This window comes from Elaeis guineensis, chromosome 15, assembly GCF_000442705.2.
Source record: "Elaeis guineensis isolate ETL-2024a chromosome 15, EG11, whole genome shotgun sequence".
Taxonomy (NCBI): Eukaryota; Viridiplantae; Streptophyta; class Magnoliopsida; order Arecales; family Arecaceae; genus Elaeis; species Elaeis guineensis.
The window spans coordinates 69,984,686-70,011,174 of NC_026007.2; the positions used below are offsets into that span (position 1 = coordinate 69,984,686).

The following is a 26,489-nucleotide window of genomic DNA, read 5'->3' on the forward strand; positions in this document are numbered from 1 at the left end:
AGGAATAGACTTCCTATTTAAGAATCATTTTATTTTATACATGAGATAAGCACTAAAAAAGGCAACTGCAAATTTGATCATCAATTAACGGTGCACGTTGCTTACTGAAAAAAAAAGAAGAAGAAGAAGACAATTAACGGTGCACTTTAAAATGAAAGGGAGTGAAAAATATAAAAACTGAAGCGGCCATATACATATCCACGCCAACAGCGAGAAACCAACGGTCGCCAACGCTCCTGTTCTTCCACCAGCAGCACAGCAAGAGATGTTGGCGTTACCCCGTCTCCTCCTTCCTCCCTCCCTCTTATGCACCATCTCCAACCCCCACCCCCTATCTCTTCTCACCACCACCACCACCACCACCACCAGAAGAATCATTGCCCTCTCTCAATCTCGACAACATGCCGCCGCCATCCCCTCCGAATCAGCTGTCCGCGACTTCTGGCAGTGGCTGTCCGACGAGGGAGTAGCAAATTCCTCCTCTTCCCCACCGCCAGTGAAGCCGGAGTTCGTCCCCGAAGGCCTAGGCCTTGTTGCCCAGCGGGACATAACCAAGAACGAGGTGGTGGTGGAGGTCCCCAAGAAGCTCTGGATCAACCCCGACACCGTCGCCGCCTCCGACATCGGGCGCGTCTGCGGAGGCCTCAAACCGTGGGTCGCCATTTCGCTCTTCCTCCTCAGGGAGAAGGCTTTGGGCTCGGCCTCTTCATGGCGCCCCTACCTCGACATCCTTCCGCTCGCCACAGATTCTCCCATCTTCTGGTGAGACTTCATGACCGCTCCCAAAATTCCTGGGAGCTGTGTCTGACTTGGTGTTATTAGTTGTGCAGTTTGAATTTTTGCCTCCTTATTATCAATAAAAAAAAAAAGTTTGATTTTTTTGCCTGGAAGTCACATTGTTTGTTTGGTGATTTGGTATGTGCTGATTTTAAGTGCCATTTGATATTTCCAGTGCAGGTCAGAGGAGGAGCTTTCCGAGATACAAGGTAATTAAGCAAAAACAAGTCTTTACAGTGTATCTAGAACGCTAACCATCCCAGAATGGTTAACAAGATGGTGCATCATGTATATGTTCTCGTCTCTGCTCCTTTGTTCTGTAGGGTAGATGATTAAAGAATGATAATTTGTTTATTGTTTTAGCATCCTCGTACATGATAAAGAATGATAATTTGTTTACTGTTTTAGCATCCTCTGCACTATTAAAAGCTCCAATCCTTAGTTATATGTTCCCTTATATGTATTAACTAGGCTTCCTTGAATAGCTAAAGGAGCCTAAAAACATATTTGTTAGTGACATTTCATGTATAGCGTGTATGCATCATGCCCTCTTTTTTTTCCTTTAAGCATGGTTATTCATGTAATCTTGCACCACATTTCTATTTTTGGTTCCATCTTTATGTTGTAAATTCAGAAGATTTCTTTTGCAGGAACCCAATTATTAAGCACAATAATGGGTGTCAAGGAATTCGTGCAGAGTGAGTTCATCAAAGTTGAGGATGATGTCATACTTCCAAACAAGGATCTCTTCTCCTCACCTATAACATTCAATGACTTCCTGTGGGCTTTCGGAATACTCAGGTCAAGGGCATTTCCACGCCTTCGTGGCGAAAATCTTGCTCTAATACCACTGGCTGACCTCGTAAGATCTTCATAGTTTCTTTTCCTTTTCTTTTTCTTTTGTTTTATTTTTTGTTGTGATAAAGCCAACATAGGGTTAGAAAAAACGCTAGTCTCCAAGCATCCGGGACCAAGATTTATAAATAATTCCTTTATTTTTTTCAAAGTATATAGATCCTTATTCTATCCAAGTCCAGTCATTTCTAATACGATGTGCAGGAACCATGTTTCCATCTGACACAAAGAATTGCCGAACTACATTCTTAAATAACCCAAAAATTGAAATTTGATGTGCTACAGATTTGTTAAACAAAACTTCATCTATTTTTCAGGGGAAGTTATAGTGTTTGTAATTTTGTCTTAGATTTTGATAATTACCTACAAATAATCATGCCCTTACACTTATATGCTATATCCAAGGTATTAATTTGTAAGGTAGAAACATATACAACCTAAAACTTTTGAAAAAAAGGTGGCTCAATGCACGAGGTCTTGCCCTTGCACGGTCTGGGGAGGATCAGAATATAGCCTGTTGGAACCTATGACCTTCAGGTCATAATGGAGCAAGCTTACCATTATGCCAAGGCTCATCTTAATAATTTCAATGCTCTGAGACTTCTAGAATGTAAAAACTAACCAAGATTTAAAAAGCTTAAGCCATGCTGTCATAATCATCATAGTCACTTGTTTCTGCATCATTTATTGTTGTAATCCATGGTTGATGTTCCTGTACTGTTAATTTATCATTTTGAAAAATCTCATTTTTACTGTTGTTATCATTAGTTCTACAACTATTAGTATATACTGAGTGCATCTACATCAAATTAGAGTACATGCAAAGAATTATATATAGCAGGCTAGAAATATCTTTAAGATGAAAATAGAATTTTCCTTAATTATTTTCTATCTGGACATAGTTGTCTGCTCAACAGATTCAGTAGCTACAGGGAAAAAAAGGATCACTCATATTATAATATAAATTTCTTATTTGCAAGGAAATCAAGCTTTTCGTTGCAAAGAGCTGCCATCTTAATAGTTATGTATGTTTTGCCAGTGTTCTTCCTTTACTACAATGAAAAATTTAGTTTTGACTTTCTTTTTTTCTGCTGTTTGCAATTAGATCAACCATAGTTCCAGCATAACTTCAGAAGACTCTTTCTGGGAGATAAAAGGAAAGGGCTTCTTCTCAAGGGAACTCATATTCTCTTTGCGGACGCCAATTTATGTTAAGGCTGGTGACCAGGTGAAGTCTCTCTATCAGTGCTCAAATTCGTTTTTCCCCTTCAGTCATTTTGAGACCTAAATCCTATCCATTTAAACATTTATCTTAAGGGTAAGATAAGTAGCTTTGTACCTGAACCTAGTGTTTGCGGGGAAAAACACATGCACTGTCCGAGTCGTATTCGTCTTAACAATTAAACTATTGGCAGGTGTATATTCAATATGATCTGGCAAAGAGCAATGCTGAATTGGCTCTTGACTATGGCTTCATTGAGTCAAGGCAAGATAGGGAGGTGTACACTTTGACATTAGAGATTACAGAATCAGATCCATTCTATGGAGACAAGCTGGATATTGCTGAAACAAATGGTTTAGGGGAGACTGCTTACTTTGATGTCATCCTGGGTTCTCCTCTCCCTCCATCAATGCTCCCATATCTTCGTTTGGTAGCTCTTGGGGGAACAGATGCATTTCTTCTAGAATCAATTTTTAGGAATTCAGTTTGGGGTCACCTTGAATTGCCTGTGAGTCGTGCCAATGAGGAAACAATATGCCGAGTTGTTAGAGATGCTTGCAAATCTGCCTTGTCTGCCTATCACACTACCATAGAAGAGGTATACTTCTGTCTCTTTCAGTGTTGGCTTCAAAACTGTTCTATTAAGTTATAGAGATCATTTTACCAAGTTCATCTAATAACTAATTAGCCATGACTTGATAACTAACTACTTTACCCAACTATATGGTTTCTGTTTCATGTAGAACATGATGGCCTAAAAATTGTGCAGCTGAACTAATAGCGTATGTAATAATCATATTTTGGATTTTTTTTGAATCTGGCTTTGCTTTTGCTGAACCTGACTGAACTTTGGTCAGGGTCTAGCTTATTCATTTCTTGAAACCTGAAAAGGATGGAGTGCTGGCTTGTTCAATACTTCATATAATTAGTTTGAGCTCTGTACTTGAAATCCACAGCGGAGCACATCAGATCTTGGTTATTTGACTCTTTGTAGTCATGCAGCCTTTGCAAGTATCATCCAGGTTAAGTCTTTCCCCATCTTCTTTTTAGATCCATGTGCTTGATTTGCCCATTGTTGTACATGGCCATTCAATTAGTTATCAGTTTCTATCACTTCACTCTACGATGCTGCATGTTCTTCCACAATATATGCTAGTTGCTAACTTTATCCTTCCAAATATTATATTACATCAACCTTGACTTCAACAATTTCATTTAAGTTAATATAGTACTTGTAACTTCATTTTAGCTTTTTATTTGTTCTTTTTTATGTGTGGAAAGTTCAAGCCTAAATCTAACTCCTTTTTGTGAATTTTTTGAACCTTCAATGTGCCAAGAATATATCAATGATAGGAAGATCTCCCAAAGCAGGATTCATTAAGCTAATCCTAAGAAGACTAATCTAACCTTACAGTCATGGTTATTAAATAGCAAGGCTAAAATGTAAATGCTTCTGCTAGTAGGTTTTTCGTCCCGTACGCAAAGAATTCTTGATCGCTTCAATTCATCTATGATGTGCTTATCATCAAATCATGTTTGCATGTACAATAAATGATTCAGCATATGATGTGATCTGCAGGATGAAAAACTTATGGAAGAGGGTAAACTGGATTCCAGACTTCAAATTGCAGTTGCTGTAAGAGCAGGTGAGAAGAAAGTACTTAAGCAGATTGATGATTTATTCCGAGAGAGGGAGTTGGAGTTGGATGGGCTGGAGTACTACCAGGAGAGGAGGCTCAAGGACCTGGGGTTGGTTGGGGAGCAAGGTGAAATAATCTTTTGGGAATCCAAGTAGGATGATGTCCGTATTATGCTTTCAGTAATCTGAGTTTAGAGGCCCCTCATTGGTTGCATTTTGACAGACGCATGTGCGCACCTTGGTATTTCAGAAATGAAGATCCAATTTTCACAGAACCATTTGCTCATGCATTACAACCCAAAAAAAAGGAAAGTCCATAACACAGTCAACCTAACAACCCAGACATATGATAGACTGCAAGCATCTGGGCTCGTCCTTCAGGGATCCAAGCAGAAAATTTTCCAAACCTAAAAAATGCCTAATGACTTAGTTGGACTCATGGTTTCATGTAATTATGGTGCATGGGTGGTATTCCAGCTGAACAAGTAATGGTGACAAGATTGGTAAAAGATCTGAATTTTCTTAAAATTGGTAAAAGATCAGAATTTTTTTTTCTTAAGGGTAAGATGCATCGTGGAGAGAACTACCAATAGCTGAAGAGTCCAAGATAGGTGAAGATGATCCAATGCACATAAGATGGGAACTGTTTGTGTTTTAGAGTTTGGTACAAGACTCTTTATAACAAAATTGGCAATTTCATTAGTTTTCACAGCCAAGCCATCTATTTTAATCATGCTACCATCCAGAGTAATGCTAAATTTTTCAATCATGCCACCAACATCATTTATACACATGCAAGCTAAAAACCTCTCCAGATGTTTAGGCAAGTTTGCTGAATCGAAACCTTATGAATTATCCATATTTGTCTCCATTCAGTCTACAGTTATGTCAGCATCTGGATTCTGGAACATGCACCAAAGCTCTGGAGTTCTCCACGATGCTTTGAAGAACTTCTTGCATCCCTTTTTCCCTAAGGTGTCTCCTATCTGAAGAAGCAAACTCATGAGTCCTACTTCCTACTTCAATCAAACTGCTGCCAGGATCTCTCCGTCGCTTCATTCTTTTCCTAACATCTTGCTTCTCATCCCACAACCCAGCAGCCGCATACATATTGGACATGGTAACATCATCACCAGCATAGTCGGGCTCCAGCTCGAGCAGCCTACAGCGAGCAAGAGCTCCAAGGCTGACATTGCCATGGAGACTACACGCAGCAAGCAAAGTACGCCATATTACTGCATTGCACTGCATTGGCATTCGCTTGATAAAGGCATAAGCATCCTCAAGAAGCCCAGCTCGACAAAACAAATCAACCATGCATCCATAATGAGCAAGTTGAGGCTTCAGATTGTAATCCCTCTGCATGCTCTCCCAGTGAAATTGTGCTTCATTGACCAACCCTGCATGGCTACACGCCATTAGCACACCGACAAAGGTGACATGGTTAGGACTAACACAACAGCCATTGGAGTGGCCGCTCATGCTTTTTTTCATCTCAGCAAACAGCAGCAAAGCCTCATTCGCTCGCCCATGCAAGGCAAGACCCACGATCATGGATGTCCATGTGGTTACATCCCTTGCTTTGTACCATCAAACAGATGATGCGCAGCTTGAATATGACCACATTTTGCATACATGCTAATGAGGGCATTCCTGAGGATCAAGTCCTCTCCAAGTCCCACACTCGAGTGGCGGTCGATATACATGTGGATCCACTCCCCTGCATCCAGAGCTCCAAGATCTGCACAGGCAGATAGAGCAATAGTAATCGTAATGCGATCGGGCTCTACATTTTCCAACTGCATTTGCCTGAAGAGCTCGAGAGCTTTGCCTGGCCTGCTGTTGTTCACATAGGCTGAAATCAAGGCGGTCCAACAGACAACAGTTCTGCAGGACGTTTCGTCGAACACTCGGTGTGCATCATTTATGCTCCCCACCTCCGAGTACATAGCGATGAGAGCTGTTTGCAAATGTACAATCGGCTCAAAGCCGAGAGTTATCACAAACGTGTGGAGCTGCGTTTTTCCCACTCGGGACGATGCCTTGGTCTGCGCTCTGAGAACACGAAGGAGCGCGTAGCTGTCGATGGAGGAAGCTCCTCTGCTCTGCATACGCCGAAATTGCTCGAAGGAATTTTTGGTGAGCAACCGTTTGCCATTTCGTGAGAGGTGGTCGCTGCTGAACCTACGCTTTCCTGTGTGAAGATGGAAGCGACAAATATGTGGCACAACTGTTAACATCCTGTTGAACCTCATGAAAATAGAAGCAAAGTGGTTCCTTTCAGCTATCTCTCTCTTTCAATATCTTTCACATGGGACTTCAAAGAGATCGCGCGAGTTCAGTTAATAATTAGAACACCAACGAAATGGAACCTGTTCACGAGTTTCAAATGAGGAAGAATGGTTTCCTCCAGCAACCATCAAGCTTGAGAGATTTGCAGCAGCGTTTGTTCCTAAGAGCATGAGGGAGAGCACGAGATAATGCAGTCGATCTCTACCAAAATGAAATGCATGAAGGAAGCAGAGAGTGAGAAGCCAGATGATCAAAGGGTTCCTACATCAGCTAAAATTCAACCGTTTATGTTGGCGATGGGGAGCTGTCCATGATGGACACAATATTCTTAATTGAGTCTATTCTTACATCTCTTTATATTCCATCAGAATTAGAAGGGGTTTTTAGAAATTTTCAATGGATCTCATCAGGGGCTTCACAAAAGGTGCATTTGCTATCCTGGGATTGTATTTGTTAGTCTGTCAGGAATGGAGGTTTGGGAATTTCTTCTTTGATTGTTAGAAATGATGCTTTGATGGCTAAACGTACGATGAGGTTGATGCTGATAAAATATGGTCCATGGGGGTTTTTCTGAAAGCAAAATATGGAGTCTGGTCTTTTCTATCTGACCCAATTTGGTCATAAAATAGTTTGCTTATGTGGAAAAAATATGTTCTTTGGCTCCATTGGTATTTTCTAATCTTATGGTTTGTGGACAATTGGAATACCATTGATGTTGCTTCGGACCCATGGGTATCTTCCACTCCGTTGGTTTGATGGCCAGCACCAGTAAATTTTAATGCCTTACAAAACCTTGAAGTGAGGGATCTCTCCGTAGAGGGTGAAAGGAAGTGGAATCAATCTTTAATAACGGTGCACTTCTTTCGTGATTTGGCAAATAGAGTTCTCTCAATTTCATTAACGACCGAGGATAGTGTTGATAGGTTATTTTTATGGAGTGAGGGATGAGGACCTTCAATAGAGTTGACAGTTCGAGTTTTAGAGTTCTGTAAGCTTTTAATGTCTGAAACTTCGGTTGCAGCTAGTTTTTGCTAGATTTGGAAGCCTAACATTCATCTAAGAATTGCATTATTTTTATGGATGATTGCATGGCGTCGACTGCCTTGTCGGAGCTTTCTAGTCCAGAGAGGGTTGTGCATTCCACATCATTATGACATTTATCTAAATATAGAAGAATACATCTCTCATGTTATTTGGAATTATATATTCGCATCTTAGATTTGTTAACAAGCTCCTCTGACTAATGTAGCTCATATACCATTGTTTTCTATGGACCAATTTATATAGAGCATGAAAGAAAAATCTATTTGAATAAATCAACAGTATTAGGTGATTTTAATGTCTTATGTTGCTTCGATTTGGATGGCTAAGACATCTTTCAAAAAGTTCATTGCAGTCCTAGATTGATGTTTTGATGTAAGATACGTCATTAGCTTAGGAATTTGCTCATTCAACCTCTTTGAAAAGACCTTTGATAGAAGGGAAAATCTATGGTACCTGTTCCACAAATTTTATGTCTTACCACTTCCTAGTTTCAACAAGATTAATTTTCACGGAAGTTTTCTAAATAAAGATGAGTTTGAAGAAACCAATTTTGTAATAAGAAATCCCAGTAGTGAATTAATGGCAATTGGTGCAGTTACCCTTCATAAAACAACAATTTCTATGGCTGAGTTATGAGCTGGATGGGAAGCTTTGCTATATGCAATAAAATTTTTAAGGCCTCCTGCATCATCTTTGAAGGAGATTCATCAACAGTGATCAGATGGTTAAAGGATCCACCAAGTTTCGCAGCTTCCCATCTGTTAGCATATGACTGCTGCAGATTAGTAGAGAATGGTTTCTGCATTTTTCCCAAGTCACCCATATTTTTAGGAAAGCTAATAATATTGTTGATTGGATGACGACATACATGGCTAATGATACATAATTTATATTATGGACTTCATTTTCCGATTTTCTTTCTCTTTTTGAAAAAAAAAAATTATAAAATAAAATATTTGAAAAAATATAACATGGCTTCTTTTTTTGGAGCTCCCACATTGGCTTCTTTTTTCTAGACGGACCTGGACCAGCCAACCACCAAGAAATCAGCTAAACCGACTGCAAGTGCCGACAATAATTCCATGCTACAAAACAAAGTACTTCCAAAATAACAGCGTTGCTTCATGACTCACTACATAGGAAACATAACAACACTGAATCACTTTATTCAAAGCACAAATTGCTCTCCACAGAAAGCCTAGCTGCCACTGCAAGAGCAATGAAAACGTTCCGACAGAACACACCACAGAGAACACACACCACACCCTCATCTTTATTTTAGCTACTAGTTTTTTGTGAGGGCATCAAGCCATACCAATACGAGATAACATACTGAAAATGGTTTACTCATCATCATAGTTGCGACGGTGGTGATGGTGATGATGATGCTTCTTTTCCTCATCATCAAAGTCATTACCCTGCGAGTTATTCCAATAAGGAAACAACAAATCAGTCAAGAAAAAAAGAATAATCCAGAACTGACTCATGAACAGCTTTTTATTTAATTCAGATATATGCCAAAAAAAAAACTCAAATGTTTATTTAAATAAAAACTGGCTAGCTGATCAATGATCACGTTTAACATAATTTACAATGGCTCTCATAATCATTTACTAGCAACTTGACATCAAGGAGTTTTACCCTCGTACAATGCATCCTCTTTAATAACTCATAACGTCGTGTTTAACATCAGATGGCTGGTGTTGCTGCCAAAATCCGATCAGATTAGGACCATCAGGAGGATGTTATTTGATCCGCAATGGCAAAATACAATCTATCTTGGAGTCGCGGATATGCACACCAAAAGATGAAAAACCTCGTAGGATTGACTCCGATCGGATCCTCCGATACTTAAGTCAAATCGGACTTTAGAAGAACAGGAATAATGAAATTATAATAAAGAATTATAGTATAAAATGTTATCCTATTCTGGTTGGCCTAGTTTTGGATGGTTTTATCTTTTTTCATTTTGGCCTTCTTGGCCTTCTGATGAGCTTGATCTTTTCAAATTTCTGATGAGGTCACTTATTCGATCTTCTGATTAGATCGAACTTTCTTAGCCTTCTGATGAGGTCGGATTTTCTCGATCTTCTGATGAGATTGGACTTATTCAACTTTCTGATAAGATCGAACTTTCTCGACCTTCTGATAAGATTGACTTACTCGATCTTTTGATAAGATCGAACTTTCTCGGTCTTCTAATGAGGTTGACTTACTTGACCTTCTGATAAGTTCGACTTGTTTGGCCTTCCGATAAATTAGACTTGTTCGATCTTCTGATGAGGTCGACTTACTTGGTCTTTCGATGAGATTGACTTACTCGACTTTCTAATGAAATCGACTTACTCGGCCTTCTGATGAAGTTGGATTTTTTCGATCTTCTGATGAGGTCAGACTTTCTCGACCTTCTGATGAATTAGACTTATTTAACCTCTTCATCTTTCTCGACCTTATTAACCTTTTCAACTTCCTCGACCTTCTCAGCCTTCTTAACTTTCTCGATCTTTTTAGCCTTCTCGATCTTATCAGCCTTCTCGATCTTGTCAGTCTTTTCAGCTTTCTTAGTCTTTTCAGCCTTCTCGACTTTGTTAGTTTTTTTAGCTTCTTTGGCCTTCTCAACCTTCTCGGCCTTATGCTGTTCTTAGCCTTTTCAGCTTCCTCGGCTTTCTCAGCCTTTTCGATCTTTTCAACCTTCTCAGCTTCTTCGATCTTGTCAGTCTTCTCAGATTCTTCGACTTTTTCAGCCTTGTCAGCCTTCTCGATCTTCTCAACCTTTTCAGCATCCTCGGTCTTTTCAGCTTTTTTGGCCTTTTCAACTTCCTCAATCTTTTTAGCCTTGTCAGCATTCTCGACTTTCTTAGCCTTCTCGACATTCTTAGCTTTCTTAACCTTTTTAGATTTCTAGTGACCTGTATACTTGCACTAAGGAAAAAAAAAGAATATGATGGATAAGGATTTATAAATCTCTCACTATGTGAGTTTTGAGTTGCGGGAGTGTTTTCCTCACAAAGTTTGTTTTTTAGGATCACTTGGCCCTGTTTATATAGATGTGGAGCAAGGATTGATTATATTTGGGGGTTAAAATTGCTGGCTGGATGTTCATTCACGATAGAAAAACTGATTTATATCCCATATCAATGCGAAATGTTCCAATCTTCAACAACAACAACAACAACAACAACAAAAAAAGAATATGATGGATAAGGATTTATAAATCTCTCACTATGTGAGTTTTGAGTTGCGGGAGTGTTTTCCTCACAAAGTTTGTTTTTTAGGATCACTTGGCCCTGTTTATATAGATGTGGAGCAAGGATTGATTATATTTGGGGGTTAAAATTGCTGGCTGGATGTTCATTCACGATAGAAAAACTGATTTATAACAACAACACGTAACTTGCAACCAAAAATTGGCCGAAATACTAAGTAACAAGTTTACATGACCAATTGAATTGAGCGATGTAGTCATAATTTAATACCAAGCAAGGATTGGAGTTCTTCCTTCCCCACCGGGAGCCAGTGAATCAGAGTCATGTTACATTAAAATAGTCAATACCGCTAGCAGATACACTTGATCGAGATGATACCTACCTACATCCCAAGTATATGCCTCTCATGCACCATTCCCAAAAAATGACTCCCAGATTAACACCTTTGTCATGGTTGACAGAGGCGAATAACCCAGCAATCACCCCCCAACAAAATTAAATTAACTTCACTGTACCATAGCTAGAAAAATTCCAACAATTTTGTTCGGAAATCAAACAATGAATCATCGTAGAGGAAGGGAGGTAACAAAAGGGAGAAAAAGAAGAATTTTTGAACTCACATATTTGGAGCGGCCGTGCCCTTCACCTTGCTCTTCGCCATAATAGCTTGGCTTCTGGTACCTCCCAGTCTGCTCCTCATCTCCGCCATAGCTCGGCCTCTCGTGGCTCGGCCTCTCGTAACTCGGCTTCGCTCCATAACCATACTCCTCGCTCCTCCCGTACCCAATCCCACCGCCATAGGCTTCCTCCTCACTCCTCTGGTACCCACCCCCACTGCCATACTGGCTTCCAGACCCATAACCCTGCCCTCCCTCCTCTCCATACGGCTTCGGACGATCCTCCCCAAACCCGGATCCGAATCCGTATTCCTGCTTATGTGGCTGGGGACGCCGTCCGTAACGGGGCTCCTCCTCTTCCTCCTTCCTCCCGCCGAACCCGAACCCTGGCCCGGATCCGTACTCGCCCTCACCGCCGCCATACCCATACTCGGGCCTAGGCGGTTGGGGGCGGTGGCCGGCACCGTATCCGCCGCCGAATCCGCCGCCCACTTCCTCGTGCTGGTGCTGGAAGCCGTAGGCAGGCTGGGGCTGGGCTGGGGCTGGGGCTTGGGGCGGGGGCGGCCGTAGCGGTCGCCAAAGTCGGCCTCGGTCTCGTAGGCGGAGGTAGTGGATCCGGAGGAGTAGTGGGGACGGTTGTAGTCGACGTCGTCGCCGCCGGCGGATGAGTGGGGATAGCATATCTCGTCAGAGGGAGGGAGGGGCCGGCCGAAGGTGAGGGCGAGGTCGTAACCGCCACCGTAGGGGGTGGGGTCGTACTCGTCGAACTCGTCTTCGGGCTCGGCTCCTCTTTCTCTCCAGGACGCCATTGTTGCTGCCGCTCTCTCTCTCTCGGTGGAGGATGCTTCAGATCCGGCATAAACGCAAGGGAAAGTAGAATTTATGAGGCCCTGAGAACCAAATGGCCTTGGATCTTGCTTGATTCTCGATTTTGCCATGAGCACGTGAGCGGCAGGATTAGACACGTGGATGCAGGGTGGCAGAGGTTTTCAATAAAACAAAAACTATTTAAAAAATAAAATAAAAGATGGGCCAAGTTCTTATCTGTTTACCGCTTATCTTCTGTTGCTAGTTACATGGTTCTTTTTAAAATTAGCAGAAGTTTGGGTTGGATTGAAACAAATCAGGATGGCTTGAGCCAGGTCAACCTTGAGCCATGTGGAACATAGCAGACCACAGAGTGGTATATTTTCTTGACTATTTTTCAATAAAATTTTTCTAAGCCAAGAGTTTTTTTTTTTCAATTAATTTTTCTTTTAGTCTTTTTATAAACCATGTGGCTAGTACGAACCTTTAATCAGTAACAACTTTTTGACTAATTTTTGTTAGCAAAAGGATTTTACATGTCAATTGTATACACACTTGTCTCTCCTCCATTTGAACACAATATTCTTTTTTTTTTTTTCTGGTAGGATTGAACACAATGTTCACTTGCAAGATTTCTAGAGCTATCTATTCTTCTTAACATAACCGCGGCCAAATATAGAATATTTTTGAAAATTTTAAAAAATAATATTAAATATAAAAATTTGTAGTCACATCACGAAAAGAATCATGTCCTACTCAAGAAGACAACTTCATTATCTGCACCTTTAACTTGTTTCATTTCCATTGGATATTTAAAATTGTAGGCTATCATGATTGAACGATGGATCGTTGCATTTGCATTTTGTGTGCCATTATATCCAAGACAATTGAAAGCTAAGTCAAAGAATATATCCCTCTTCCTTGTTTTCAAGGGAATTGATGGCTAACGACCAATAAATAAAATGATAGATACGGTCCCCTCTAGAGGAGGAGAAACTTTCGGGATAGCAAAGTCGGATATCAAAGATTGCTTAAACTAATAGGAAGAAAATATACAATGTTCCAAGCATGATTTTTTTTTTCCCCTGCATATACTTATGTTGGTTGTACATTGCTGAGCATATCAATCCAGAGCCACAGTATTTGCAAACTCAATGATAGCATGAAAATTTAAAATAGCAAAAGTCAACCAAATAATGTATCTATAGTCCTAAAATCATTTTGCGTAAAGATTCCTTGCCAGCTGTATGATTGCTTCAGAGAATAGATCCAAAAAATACGCACTTTGAATCTAAAGATCTATTTGATTGGAGATAATCTAGTATGAAAAAAATAAATCATGTCAGATTATTATATTTGGTATAAAAAATAGAAGAGAATTATGGTAAAAAAATTAGTGGGTTTATGCTTATTTTTCGAAAAGAAAAGATAAAATAAATCATGAGAAGTTGGTATTTAATAAATTTTTGAGTAATAGTAATTTATATTTGACAAAAATATCTTCAAAAAACTGCATATATAATCATTAAATTTATTCTGATGTCTTTCTAAATTTATTCAATAAAAAATTTTTACAACAAAATTAAGATGAAGATGACATTATGCAAAAGATTATATTACTATAGTTATTATATAAAAATAAATTAAAAATGATAATGCTATCTTAATATAAAAAAATTATTTTATATTGAAAAATATATTTATAAATTTGATCATATTTCTATATAAATTTACGTTCAATTAAACGTAATAATCTTTTTCTAATGTCAACTTTCATAATAATTTTTTCACCAATCAGACATAGTAAAAATTATTTTTTTTTAAAATTATTTTCACAGATAAATAATTTCTAAAAATTATCAAATTATTCCATAATCTAACAAACTCCAACCAAACATTTCCTAAAAGATTTGCATACAAAAAAAAAATCAACAAGTTATTTAAGGGTACTTTCATGATCGAAATTGGAGCTAGAATGGATTAGAATGAGAATCGAAATGACCAAATCTTCTATAATATTTGATTTCTGCTCAGAATCAAATTAAAATAAAAATTTAAATTTATAAAAAAAATGATGATTGAATTTTAGATAAATTAAACCATTTAATCAAGCACCCTCCATACTCAGCCATCCATCATCAAGACAGCTAGTACTATTCAACAATAACTGTTAGTACGAATGGTACACGTGGAACTAATGAACTTGAGGGAACCGAGTTTGTGGATATCCAGATAAAAATCAGTTCAGGACTCAATTTACAAGATCACCACCTGGTTGTTTCGTTCCTGCAAGTGCTTGCATCTTCCCACGCATTTCGCACTGCAGCATGGTAGAAGCACAATCCAAAGGTGTTTCCCCTGATCAAAGAAACATGCATATTAGCAAAGTATCCTGTTGGAATATACCGACTGATTCTCATATCTCGACTCACTGTTAGATCTGACTCTACCGACTGCACTGATCGACGACTGCCGATAATAGCTGCTGACATTGTCCGACTGAAGGAGTATCGATCGAACCGATCCATACTGTTCCCGACCGATCGAACGGCCAAACCCCTATTACCGATTCACTGTCGGGGTGGTAGCCGACGTCCGACTTAAGCAAGATACCTGACCAGCCAACGGTGTCTCCGGATTATCACTCGACATCCCACAACCAAATGTTGACGCACAGTCGATCAGCTCCTCCGAACGCCGTACGACTGCTGTGAACCGCCGTCCTGACAAAGGCATGCGGCATAGCCACCCTGGGACATTGTCCTGCCAAGGACATAGATTAACCCCAGTGATGTGACAAGCCCACGGTGATTTGACAGTCCGCGGCAACTCTGACAGCCTCTGGCGATTTGACAACTCCTCCCATTGTCTGCATCATTAATGACGGCGCCATGCCGCGCTCTACTATAAAATGGGGAAGGCAATAGCGCTGGAGGAGGTTCTTTCGAAACCCCTGAACTCCCCCCTCTCTAGCTCTCTCTCTCTCATCGCTGAGCTCCTTGATTCTTTTCTACTGTTGCCTAATCTCCTCTCTGACTTGACCGTCGGAGGATCCCCGTCGGAGACACCTCCGGTCAGTGCGGACTTCTTTTGCAGGCGCTCATTTTCGGTGATCAGACGACGAGGGGATTGGCCGCAACAGATTTTGGCGTGCCAGGTAGGGGGACGACAGGGATCACGACTCCCACAGAATTCGAAATATCCTTTCGAGATGACAAGAATCAGGGCTCAGCGATCTAGGGCCACTAGATCGGCAAGGCACTCTTCCCGTCGGGAAGAGGCCTCTCCTCCACCCTCCATGGTGGAACCCAGCTCTCTGCATCCTGTGGTGACCACGGAGGCACAGATCGCGGCGATCGTGCGGCAGATGACCGTGCTGACGAATGCGGTCAAGAGCCTTCAACAACAACAATCCGGTTGCCGCACTCGCTGGCAAGGCAACCGATGGCGCATCCGATGCCCTCCAGGAGCAGCAACCGATGCTCGCATCGGTCGCCGTCTCCCCCTCAAGAGCAGCTGTCGCAACACTCCCACCGAGAGGAGGAGAGGCGGCCATGGCATGATGCCCACCGATCCCGACGACCGTCTCCTTCCCAACTGGAATGAGCAAGGAGAAGCGGCCGCGTACACCGTCTGCCTCCCTCTCAGATTCGACGGGAGACTCCACTCCCGAGGCCTCTCAGCACCGACGGACCGACGACTACGAACATAGGTTCAAAAAATCGACTGTCGACTCGCTCAACTCCAGGTGGATGGCCAGAAGTCTTCGAACGACGTCAACTTTCGGACCACCCAACCTCTCTCCCGACTCATCCTCGACGAGCCGATCCCTAGTCGGTTCAAGATGCCTCACGTGGAGCCTTACGATGGCTCCACCGACCCAATTGACCATCTGGAGAGCTACAAGGCTCTCATGACAATCCGAGGGGCAACCGATGCCCTCCTTTGCATCGGCTTCCCCGCCACACTCCGCAGAGCTGCCAAGGCCTGGTACTCCGACCTCCTCTCAGGAAGCATCCACTCCTTTGGTCAACTCGAACACGCTTTCGTGGCCTATTTCAGCACTAGCCGGAAGCCCCCACGAACCTTGAACAGCCTTTTTTCCCTCAAGCAGGAAGAAAACGAGACGCTCTGACACTTTGTGGTCCGGTTCAACGTGGCTACACTTGAGGTCCGGGACCTCAACGAAGACATGGCTATCTCGGCCATGAAGAGGGGACTAAAGGGGTCTCGGTTCACCTATTCCTTGGACAAGACCCTTCCCCGGACGCATGTCGAATTGCTGGAGCGCGCGTACAAATACATACGCACGGACGAAGGAGCTTTCTACCGGTGCTTGATCGAGGACACGGGTCGGAAGGAGAAGCGGAAGAAAAATTGGGCTCTTGCTGAACCTAGTGGGCCCCATCGATAGACGGGTCTCGCCCCGACAACGGAGTCTGAGACTGACGCATCACAGGTATGACTCCTACACCCCTCTCCCCGCTCCTCGTGCGCAGATCCTGATAGAGATCGAAGGAGCGGAGTATCTACGACGGCCTCGACCTCTGAAGGCAAAAGGCTCCGACCAACATGGCTCGATCACCGATCATCGAATCAACGGCTCGATCATCGATCATCGAATCAACGGCTCGATCGTCGAACCAACGGCTCGATCACCGACCAACACGGCTCGATCACCGATCATCGAACCAACAGCTCGATCACCGATCGTCGAACCGACGGCCTCGGCCTTTGAAGGCAAAAGGCCCCGACCAACATGGCTCGATCGCTGATCGTCGAATCAACGGCTCTATCACCGATCGTCAAACCAATGACCTCGGCCTCTGAAGACAAAAGGCTCCGACCAATACGGCTCGATCGTCGATCGCCGAATCAACGGCTCGATCATCGATCACCGAACCGACGGCCTCGGCCTCTGAAGGCAAAAGGCCCCGACCAACACAGCTCGATCGTCGATCGTCGAATCAACGGCTCGATCATCGATCGCCGAACCAACGGCTCGATCGTCGACCAACACGGCTCGATCGTCGATCGTCGAATCAACGGCTCGATCGTCGAATCAACGGCTCGATCATCGATCGTCGAACCAACGGCTCGATCGTCGAATCAACGGCTCGATCATCGATCACCGAATCAACAACACGGCTCGATCATCGATCATCGATCACCAACACGGCTCGATCGTCGATCGTCGAATCAACAACTCGATCACCGATCACCGAATCGATGGCCTCGACCTCTGAAGGCAAAAGGCCCCGACCAACACGGCTCGATCGTCGATCGCTGAATCAATGGCTCGATCACCGATCGTCGAACCAACGGCTCGATCGTCGACCAACACGGCTCGATCGTCGATCGCCGAATCAACAGCTCGATCGTCGATCGTCGAATCAACGGCTCGATCATCGATCGTCGAACCAACGGCTCGATCGCCGACCAACACGGCTCGATCGTCGGTCGCCGAATCAACGGCTCGATCACCGATCACCGATCGTCAAATCAACGGCTCGATCACCGATCGTCGAATCGACGGCCTCAGCCTTTGAAGGCAAAAGGCCCCGACCAACATGGCTCGATCGTCGATCGCCGAATCAACGGATCGATCATCGATCGTCGACCAACACGGCTCGATCATCGATCGCCGAACCAACGGCTCGATCGTCGACAAACACGACTCGATCGCCGATCATCGAATCAATGGCTCGATCACCGATCGTCGAACCGACGGCCTCGGCCTCTGAAAGCAAAAGGCCCCGACCAACACGGCTCGATCACCGATCGTCGAACCAACGGCTCGATCGCCAACCAACGGCTCGATCGTCGATCGTCGAATCAACGGCTCGATCATCGATCGCCGAATCCACGGCTCGATCGTCGGTCGCCGAATCAACGGCTTGATCACCGATCGCCGAACTGACAGCCCCACCTCTGAAGGCAAAGGGCTTCGACCAACGCGGCTGGCTAACTTGTTAATTTAGCTTCGACTAAGAAAGGGCAAAACGCCAAGACAACCGCGACATACCCGCCCGATCAAGGTCTGGATAACGGGTATTCGACTTGCGACATATCGATCCGGTCACGATCGGTCGAAGGATATTCGGCTTGCCACCGTCTATCATACGACTCGATATGCTACGTCAACGGATATTCGACTTGCGACATACCGATCCGGTCACGACCGGTCGAAAGATATTCAGCTTGCCATCGTCTATCATACGACTCGACATGCTACGTCAACGAATATTCGACTTGCGACATACCGACCCGATCACGATCGATCGAAAGATATTCGGCTTGCCACCGTCTATCATACGACTCGACATGCTACGTCAATGGATCTTCGACTTGCCATCGTTATCCTATCCAAATACGTCGGACGCTACTCGACCATCAGACTCTGCGGAATGATCGTGTCGACGAGCAACGTTCGGAGGTTGGCCGATCTTCGACCCAATGTGCATGCTCGACTTGCAGTCGGGACGACCGACATCGGATCGTTCATTGATGCGATCGTCAGAGTCGGGGCAAGACATGACGGAAAATCACTCCTTTCGCCCGAAGCCGTCGCCCACGTGTTCACGCGAGCCAACACGACATCGGACTCAGGAGTGGGGGGGCAACTATTGGGATATACCGACTGACCCCCATACCCCGACTCACCGTCGGGCCCAACTCTACCGACCGCACTGATCGACGACTGCCGATAGTAGCTGCCGACATTGTCCGACTGAAGGAGTGTCGGCCGAACCGACCCATGCTATTCCCGACCGATCGAGCAGTCGAACCCCTATTACCGACTCACTGTCGTGGGTGATAGCCGACGTCCGACTTAAGCAAGACACCTGACCAGCCAACGGTGCCTCCGGGTTATCACTCGACATCCCAAAACCAAACAACGACGCACAGTCGATCGGCTCCTCCGAATGCCGTACGACTGCTGTGGGCCGCCGTCCTGACAAAGGCATGCGGCATAGCCACCCTGGGACATTGTCCTGCCAAGGACATAGATTAACCCCAGCGATGTGACAAGTCCACGACGACTTGACAGTCCGCGGCGACTCTGACAGCCTCCGACGATTTGACAACTCCTCCCATTGTCTGCACCATTAATGACGGCGCCATGCCGCACTCTACTATAAAATGGGGAAGGCAACAGCGCTGGAGGAGGTTCTTTCGAAACCCCTAAACTCTCCCCTCTCTAGCTCTCTCTCTCTCATCGCTGAGCTCCTTGATTCTTTTCTACTGTTACCTAATCTCCTCTCTGACTTGATCGTTGGAGGGTCCCCACCGGAGACACTTCCGGATAGTGCGGACTTTTTTTGCAGGCGCTCGTTTCCGACGACCAGACGACGAAAGAATTGACCGCAACATATCCCATTAATTGTACAAAGAGATCTTGTACTTGCATAGAATTCAAACTTCCAAGAAACAAACTTCTTTCGAAGATCATGAAATAACTTCGAGAAATATGCATCCCATGAGGGGAGAAAAATAAATTATACATCAATGTCGTCTAAAGAATGATTTCAACGGATAACTTATCACCTTCGAAACTCTGCAGGAATTTGAGTCCTAATGATCCCTGAGAATTAATGGAGGCACAAGTAAAAAATTCTATGGATAACCACTAAGCTGTTCATGTTATTGACTATCAGAAAGGCCTTCTATCTGCATGCCGCTTCACTATCCTTTATTTTCCTTTTCATTGGCTTTAGCTGGATTTTCCTCCTTCAATATATCAGTTCTATTTGCTCGAAAATTAGCTGGTGAGATCATCTTTTAAGGAGATAGTGATTAGCTATTTTGTAGTTAGAACATGGTGTAGTGTAAATTTTGATAATAAGATTTTTCTTTTAATCAACATAATTCTTTTATGAACCAAAGGAAACAAACTATAGCCTAAATCCTTTCAGGATCTAGCAGACATCCTCTATTTTCTTTCATGTCTATTCACTCTGTTTTTATTAATGACTTAAGTTAATAACATCTAGCATATTATGAATGTTAATTAACAGTTTGTACATTACAAGGCAGCAAGATACCGTCTTTTTACATAACGAAACTTTTTTTCTTCCTTCCCTCGGTGGCCGGAGGCTATGCTGCAGGTGGCGGCCGAGGGCTAGCCACTGGCATCTCCCTCTCTCTCTTATTGAGAAGGGTAAGCCTTGGGGTTTTAGATGGAAAAAAAAAAAAAGAAAGAAGGGGAGGGCGTGCTCTATTAAAGGAGAGCACTGCCCCTGCTCTCTTTCTTCACACCGTCCATCCTATCGTTCTCCCTCTTTTCTGAAACTGAAAAAAAGGAAGAAGAAAGAAAGATGAAGAGGGTTGTCCCAACCCTCCCTTTTTCTTTCCCTCGCTCTGTTATGGAACCAAAAGGAGGAAATGAAGAACAGGAGGGCTGTCCCACCCTCTCTCCCTTATTCCCCGCTGTGGGGCGAAAAGGACGCAAGCAAGAAGAGGACCGTTCCCTCCGTCCTTCCACTGGTGTACGTGCGTGCGCTTGCGTGTATGCATGAGGTGAGAGAGAGGGCTCCTCCCATGAAATGGGCTGTAGTATGTGAAAAATGGTTGGATAACCTCGAACATACTTACTGAAGCTCATATAATGAGTTTAGAGACTGCGACCGGTCAAAATTCAATAGTTAAAGAGACGAATGTTAGAAATTTGTTAAGCACGCAAAGAAAATAATAATATATTCAGATAGTTTCAATTTATTGGTTGAATGTTCAAACAGAATGTCAAAGTAAAAATTTTAAAATCAAACAAAATAGAAAGATAGAAATCATGAGATATAAAAAGAAGACTCTAGTATTGTTCGATTGACCACTAAATAAATGCATTTGTACTATCTGACATTTTTTTTTAAATTTGGTAGCAATCCGACAAAATTTTTGGCTATCCATCCTAAACAAAACTTCGAAGTGCATTACATTTGGTAAAGGAGTGAACATCCAATAAATAACATGCCATTTTTTTATAAAATTAACAAAAAATTACATGATGGTATAAAATCAAATAAACACGAATATTCATAAAATATACCTTATAAAATTACATGATGGTACCATCTAAAGCAGCTGAATCAGATAATTATGAAAAATTCAAAAAAAAAATAGATTGTTCCGGTTGCCACTTAGCACTCCATAAAAACAATCACAACATCACGCATGCTAAAATGCTTTTTTTTTTTTTTTTCCAGAAGTTTTACTTGGCAAGTTGTTTTTTTCATAAAAAAAAAAAAATACTTCGAAGGATCATTATCTCTTAAATGCATAGCATATGTACTAGTTGATCAATTCGTGATAGACGATCTCATAAATCTGCAGGTTGACATGATGCAGAAATTCGGGATAAATGTGATACATTTTGAATCATTTCATGATCCGATATAACGTTAGATGCATATCACACAACAAGCTGCATGAGAAGCAGCATACATGCTCGTGCCCATGTCATGGGAACGCAAGACCTACTTCCCCCGAATAATTGATCGCAGGCGGCCGTGGCAAAGTGGCATTAGCTTCTGGTTAAAGCGACGTCAATCGACTTCCATACCTTGCTTCCTCTGACCGAATTTTCGCACCATAGAGATCCTCCGAAGCCCACTCCAATTGGGTTTTCTAAGGGATCCAATTCCTTGTTGGATCTCTCTGTCATTCCTTTCCGTCTCTGGCAAATCTATACCGCCCTATTAAAAGCCACTTTGCTCAACGTTCCATTCCGATTTCCAGGCACAAAGATAGTGAAAAAAGGCCAGCACCAAAATAGGGCCACTTTTGAAGACCATAGCTAGCCTAGAAACCAACCATTAAACAAATGGGGCTTTACGCTGCTCTTTACCTCTGGCTCTTCTTCCTCTACTCATTTCATAGCGCACCAATTGTAGATGGTGTGGGATGCAACTGGGGGGTCAAAGCTTCCAACCCCCTCCCTCCGGACATCGTCGTCAGGCTTCTTAGAGATAATGGTATCAACAAGGTGAAGTTGTTCGAGGCCGAGCCCTTGGTTCTGCGGGCTCTCGGGAGGTCCGGAATCGAGGTCATGCTCGGCGTTCCGAACGAGTTCCTCGCCCCGCTCGCGAGCAGCGTTTCCATCGCCGAGCAGTGGGTGATGCAGAATGTATCCGCTTTCATCTCAAAGTACGGCGTCGATATAAGGTACGTCATGCCACCACCCTTGCATAAGCCTAGTCATGCAATCACAAATTCTGCATTCAAATGTTCATCGTCCAAAAAGATCGTAAAACAAAGACGAACCTAGAGAATTAATTAGAAATATTTAACCAAAATAATGAGTCGAACAGGAGCAATATCCTTATGGATGTCTCATGTAAAAACTAGAGTCTTCAATCTTAACACAACGTAGAAATTAAGAATTGAATAAAATGAATAGACCGTAAACTTGTGCATCATTGGCAAATCCAGAATCGGAAATAATTTAGAGAATCATCTGACCATGGAAAAAAAAAAATTAAAAAAAAACTTCTAATTTTTCAAAAGAGTTAATGAAGATAATCCTTCATTTTTTTCTAAGCTGAAAGCATCCGTGTACTGAAAATCTGAAAATCTACGCAGACACCTATGAAAAAGACTAAAATCTTGGGCATAGACAGGAAGATGATCTTTTAGATTTGTTGCAGTGCCCATTTTTTTAAAATTTTCTAAACTTTGTAATTATTGCGAGCAGTTATTTTTCTATTAATTTTAAATTTTTTTGATAAACTTCTGTTGTCATGTATATATTATGATTTTTTAATAAAGTGGAGTGGCTCACCTAGCTCCTTCAATGGAAAAAATAATAATAATAATAATCACAGTAACAATTGACTTTTACCACCATGTCCACATAGTTATGTTGCAGTTGGCAATGAACCTTTCCTCAAGACGTACAAAAGCATGTATAAGCAAACCACCCTTCCAGCCCTCCAGAATGTCCAGGCGGCCCTCATCAAGGCCGGCCTCGGCAAACAGGTGAAGGTGACCATCCCTCTGAACGCCGACGTCTACCAGTCTCCCAACGGCCTCCCCTCCGCCGGCGACTTCCGCTCCGATATCAAAGACCTCATGCTACGCATCGTCCGCTTCCTCCAGGACAACGGCGGCCCCATCACCATCAACATCTACCCCTTCCTCAGCCTCTACGCCGACCCCCACTTCCCCATCGACTACGCCTTCTTCGGCGGCACCTCCTCCCCTGTCGTCGACGGCTCCATCTCCTACACCAACGTCTTCGAAGCCAATTACGACACCCTCATCTGGGCCCTCGAGAAGAACGGCTTCGGCAACATGCCCGTCATCGTCGGCGAGATTGGCTGGCCGACCGACGGCGACCCCCACGCCAACGTCGAGTACGCCCGCCGCTTCAACCAGGGGCTCTTGAACCGCATCGCGCAGCACCAGGGCACCCCGAAGCGGCCGATGACGCCGCCCGACATCTACATCTTCGCGCTTATCGACGAGGACAGAAAGAGCATCGAGCCGGGGAATTTCGAGCGCCACTGGGGCCTCTTCTACTACGACGGCACCGTCAAGTACCCACTGGTGCTCGACAACGGCCAGAATTTGACGCAAGCCAAGGGAGTGAAGTATTTGGACAGACAGTGGTGCGTGCTGGCCCCGGAGATCAGCATCGGCGATCCGCGGATCGCCGACAGCGTCAATTACGCTTGCACGTACGCCGACTGCACGAGCCTGGGCTATGGGTCGTCGTGCAACGGATTGGACGTGAGGAGCAACATATCTTATGCGTTCAACCAGTTCTACCAGGAGGCGGACCAGCAGAAGGGGGCGTGCAACTTCTCGAATTTGTCGGTGATCACGCAGACCGACCCATCGCAGCAGAATTGCAGGTTTGAGATCATGATCGATACCGGGAAGCATGAGGAGGCTGTCACTTCTGCTTCAGCCAGGAGTTCCTGGAGGCCATTGCTGCTTGGTTCGGCGTGCTGCTGTCGTGGAGCTTGGGTGCTCTTCGTTAAGCTAATTACCAGGAGACAGATGAAGACAATATTTATGAACTTCGGTTCTCGGTTACTGCTCTTGTTCCTTCCTTTCATGCCACGTCCTTTGTGTGCCCCTCTGTATTAATTTCATTTCCGAAGAACTATAAATAGCTTTTTGATGATTGCTTTTACGAGTTGGCCGATGGATGCCAATCGTTTAGGCAGGCATTCTAAGGTTAAGGGTCAGAGAGATTCATAAGGCTTGGCGCCCTCGTGGCCAAGCTAATGAGCAGGACCTTCTGTAATTGTCATGCCAGCTGGAGTTGTGTGGGAGCTGTAATTCTTTTACTTCAAATAAATTCTGGTGGCATTGTTGCCTCCTTTCTACTCAAAAAAAGTTTCAAGGGTCAGAGGGATCAATTGTCTTGGCTGATGTACGACTTTGGAAGAATCCCAAAGTTAAATGCAGTAAATGCGGTTAAATACACCAAATCATTTCACCTCACTGAAGTGAAAACCAAACAATCATTTCTGAATATAGGCCTAATCCAAACTCATTTTTCTCAATTATATAGATCTAGACCATGAATCCTATGACATTTTAGGCCCATAAATCCAAGCAGATCCTTGCTGAATTATGAATCCTACATTATAAGAATTAGAATAACATCATCTTATTTTATTTCTTGGATTATGAAACGGCTAGAAAGCCATAGTTATAATTTGAAGAGTATCCTTTAGTTACATCAGCATATGAAATGTCTCGAAATTTCAGAGCCCAAAATCTAGTTATGACCTAGCCTTCTCACATAGTTGCCAATCCAATCTGCTGCTTAATTTGTCTCTCTATATGTAGCGCAGCCTAAGATCTTAAAAGCAGTCATCATGCTGATGCAGGCTCCAATCAAGGTCCATAAGTTGGGAGGGTGAGAAGGTTCCAACCCAACACACTTGGGTTTGAAATTTGCATGTTTAAACAATTGTTTATCATGAAAATAACTGAACCTATATTCCAAGCTTTCCATGCAATTAGATGCTCAGAATTCTTCTGATTTTCAGATGCACGTCGGTTTCTAGAATTCCAAATTTGACAACATGTATTTGCAGAAAAACATAGTCCATTTGGCATCAAAATTGCCATAAAGTATTGGCTAAGCCGACCACCATTCAAAGCTCGAGTCTGATTTAATAGCCTCTAGTTAAGGAACTTGACATATCTAATTGTTATTTTGCTCTCAAGCACTCATTTATTTCCTACACTTATCTTAATTTTATCACATGGAGCGTGGCTTATCCCTTCTACACTACAAAGGATATCCTTCTAAATTTTATTCCATCTATTAAGCATAGACCAATAACCACACAATCAAATGACATCAAGAACGAAAAAAATTCTAAAATGGTTAAGTGCTGCATAAATATTAGATCCAAATATATTTTTAAACTCCTGCTAATGAGATGACCGGAAATTTGGTGTGAAACATGAGATATTATTCATTAGTCTTTACTTGATTTTTTCCCTTTTATGATTAGAAAAAAAATGAGAGCACATGTGCATATGTTCTTATGTGTTATATAATTTGGTCAGGTATCAGATTTTCGGGTATAGATAATCCACCAAGATCTAAGATCTAATTTTTTAACTCCAATTCACTCCTATGGCTTCTTTGGTTTATTTTTCAAATCCAAATCCGGTTTAAAAATTTGTCAGTTATTGTAGTGTTTGTTTGGAGGGTCTTGCACCCATTTATTCTTTTGTTTACATAGCATCAAACTATAGTGAAAGAGTAATGTATCAAAAACAAGGTATGAATAGTTGTGAACTTATAGTTCTAGGAAAGCAAAGAGATTAATTTTTCCCTTTCTTAAAAATATTTTGCAAAATACTACTCTGTTTATATGTCTTTTAATTTGTAATTATTATTAGGCATGCACCAAGGATTACTATAACCACCATTATGCAGTCCGCTGGAGAGTGCCGAAGGCCAACTAAAAGGTATATAAGGACAAAAGAACCTGTATCTAGGTTTAAATAATAAAGTTGGGGAATACCATCTAAAGACGCTAATCTGCCTTCTAGTTCGA

The 26,489-nt window shown here is 42.8% G+C and overlaps 3 protein-coding genes and 1 non-coding gene across 7 annotated transcripts; 2 read left to right on the forward strand and 2 right to left on the reverse strand.

The window, feature by feature from the left end:
- Positions 1-185: 185 nt before the first annotated feature.
- Positions 186-4,768, forward strand: LOC105058571 (fructose-bisphosphate aldolase-lysine N-methyltransferase, chloroplastic). 4 transcript variants are annotated; one of them, XM_073249182.1, is made up of 7 exons: positions 186-762; positions 958-986; positions 1,428-1,639; positions 2,738-2,860; positions 3,048-3,452; positions 3,811-3,876; positions 4,434-4,768. In XM_073249182.1, the coding sequence occupies exons 1-7, from the start codon at positions 266-268 to the stop codon at positions 4,647-4,649; spliced, it is 1,548 nt and encodes a 515-aa protein (XP_073105283.1). In that variant the 5' UTR covers positions 186-265; the 3' UTR covers positions 4,650-4,768. The 4 variants fall into 4 exon arrangements, with proteins under 4 accessions (XP_073105283.1, XP_073105285.1, XP_073105284.1 ...); XM_073249184.1 differs by lacking the exon at positions 4,434-4,768 and adding an exon at positions 3,598-3,636 and having other exon boundaries at positions 3,712-3,820; XM_073249183.1 differs by lacking the exon at positions 4,434-4,768 and having other exon boundaries at positions 3,712-3,849.
- A 613-nt stretch (positions 4,769-5,381) lies between these two features.
- Positions 5,382-6,047, reverse strand: LOC105058572 (putative pentatricopeptide repeat-containing protein At1g74400). The gene has a single exon (XM_010941535.4). The coding sequence runs from the start codon at positions 6,045-6,047 to the stop codon at positions 5,382-5,384; it is 666 nt and encodes a 221-aa protein (XP_010939837.3).
- Positions 6,048-9,036: 2,989 nt separating this feature from the next.
- LOC105058573 (uncharacterized) lies at positions 9,037-12,605 on the reverse strand. Its single transcript, XR_012137148.1, has 2 exons — positions 11,656-12,605; positions 9,037-9,247 (listed from the first exon to the last, which is right to left on the reverse strand). It is a non-coding gene; the product is annotated as an uncharacterized protein (transcript).
- A 9,461-nt stretch (positions 12,606-22,066) lies between these two features.
- On the forward strand, positions 22,067-24,792 carry LOC105058574 (glucan endo-1,3-beta-glucosidase 5). The gene is made up of 2 exons (XM_010941537.4): positions 22,067-22,620; positions 23,313-24,792. Exons 1-2 carry the CDS (start codon positions 22,280-22,282, stop codon positions 24,547-24,549), a joined length of 1,578 nt encoding a protein of 525 aa, XP_010939839.2. The 5' UTR covers positions 22,067-22,279; the 3' UTR covers positions 24,550-24,792.
- Positions 24,793-26,489: the final 1,697 nt, after the last annotated feature.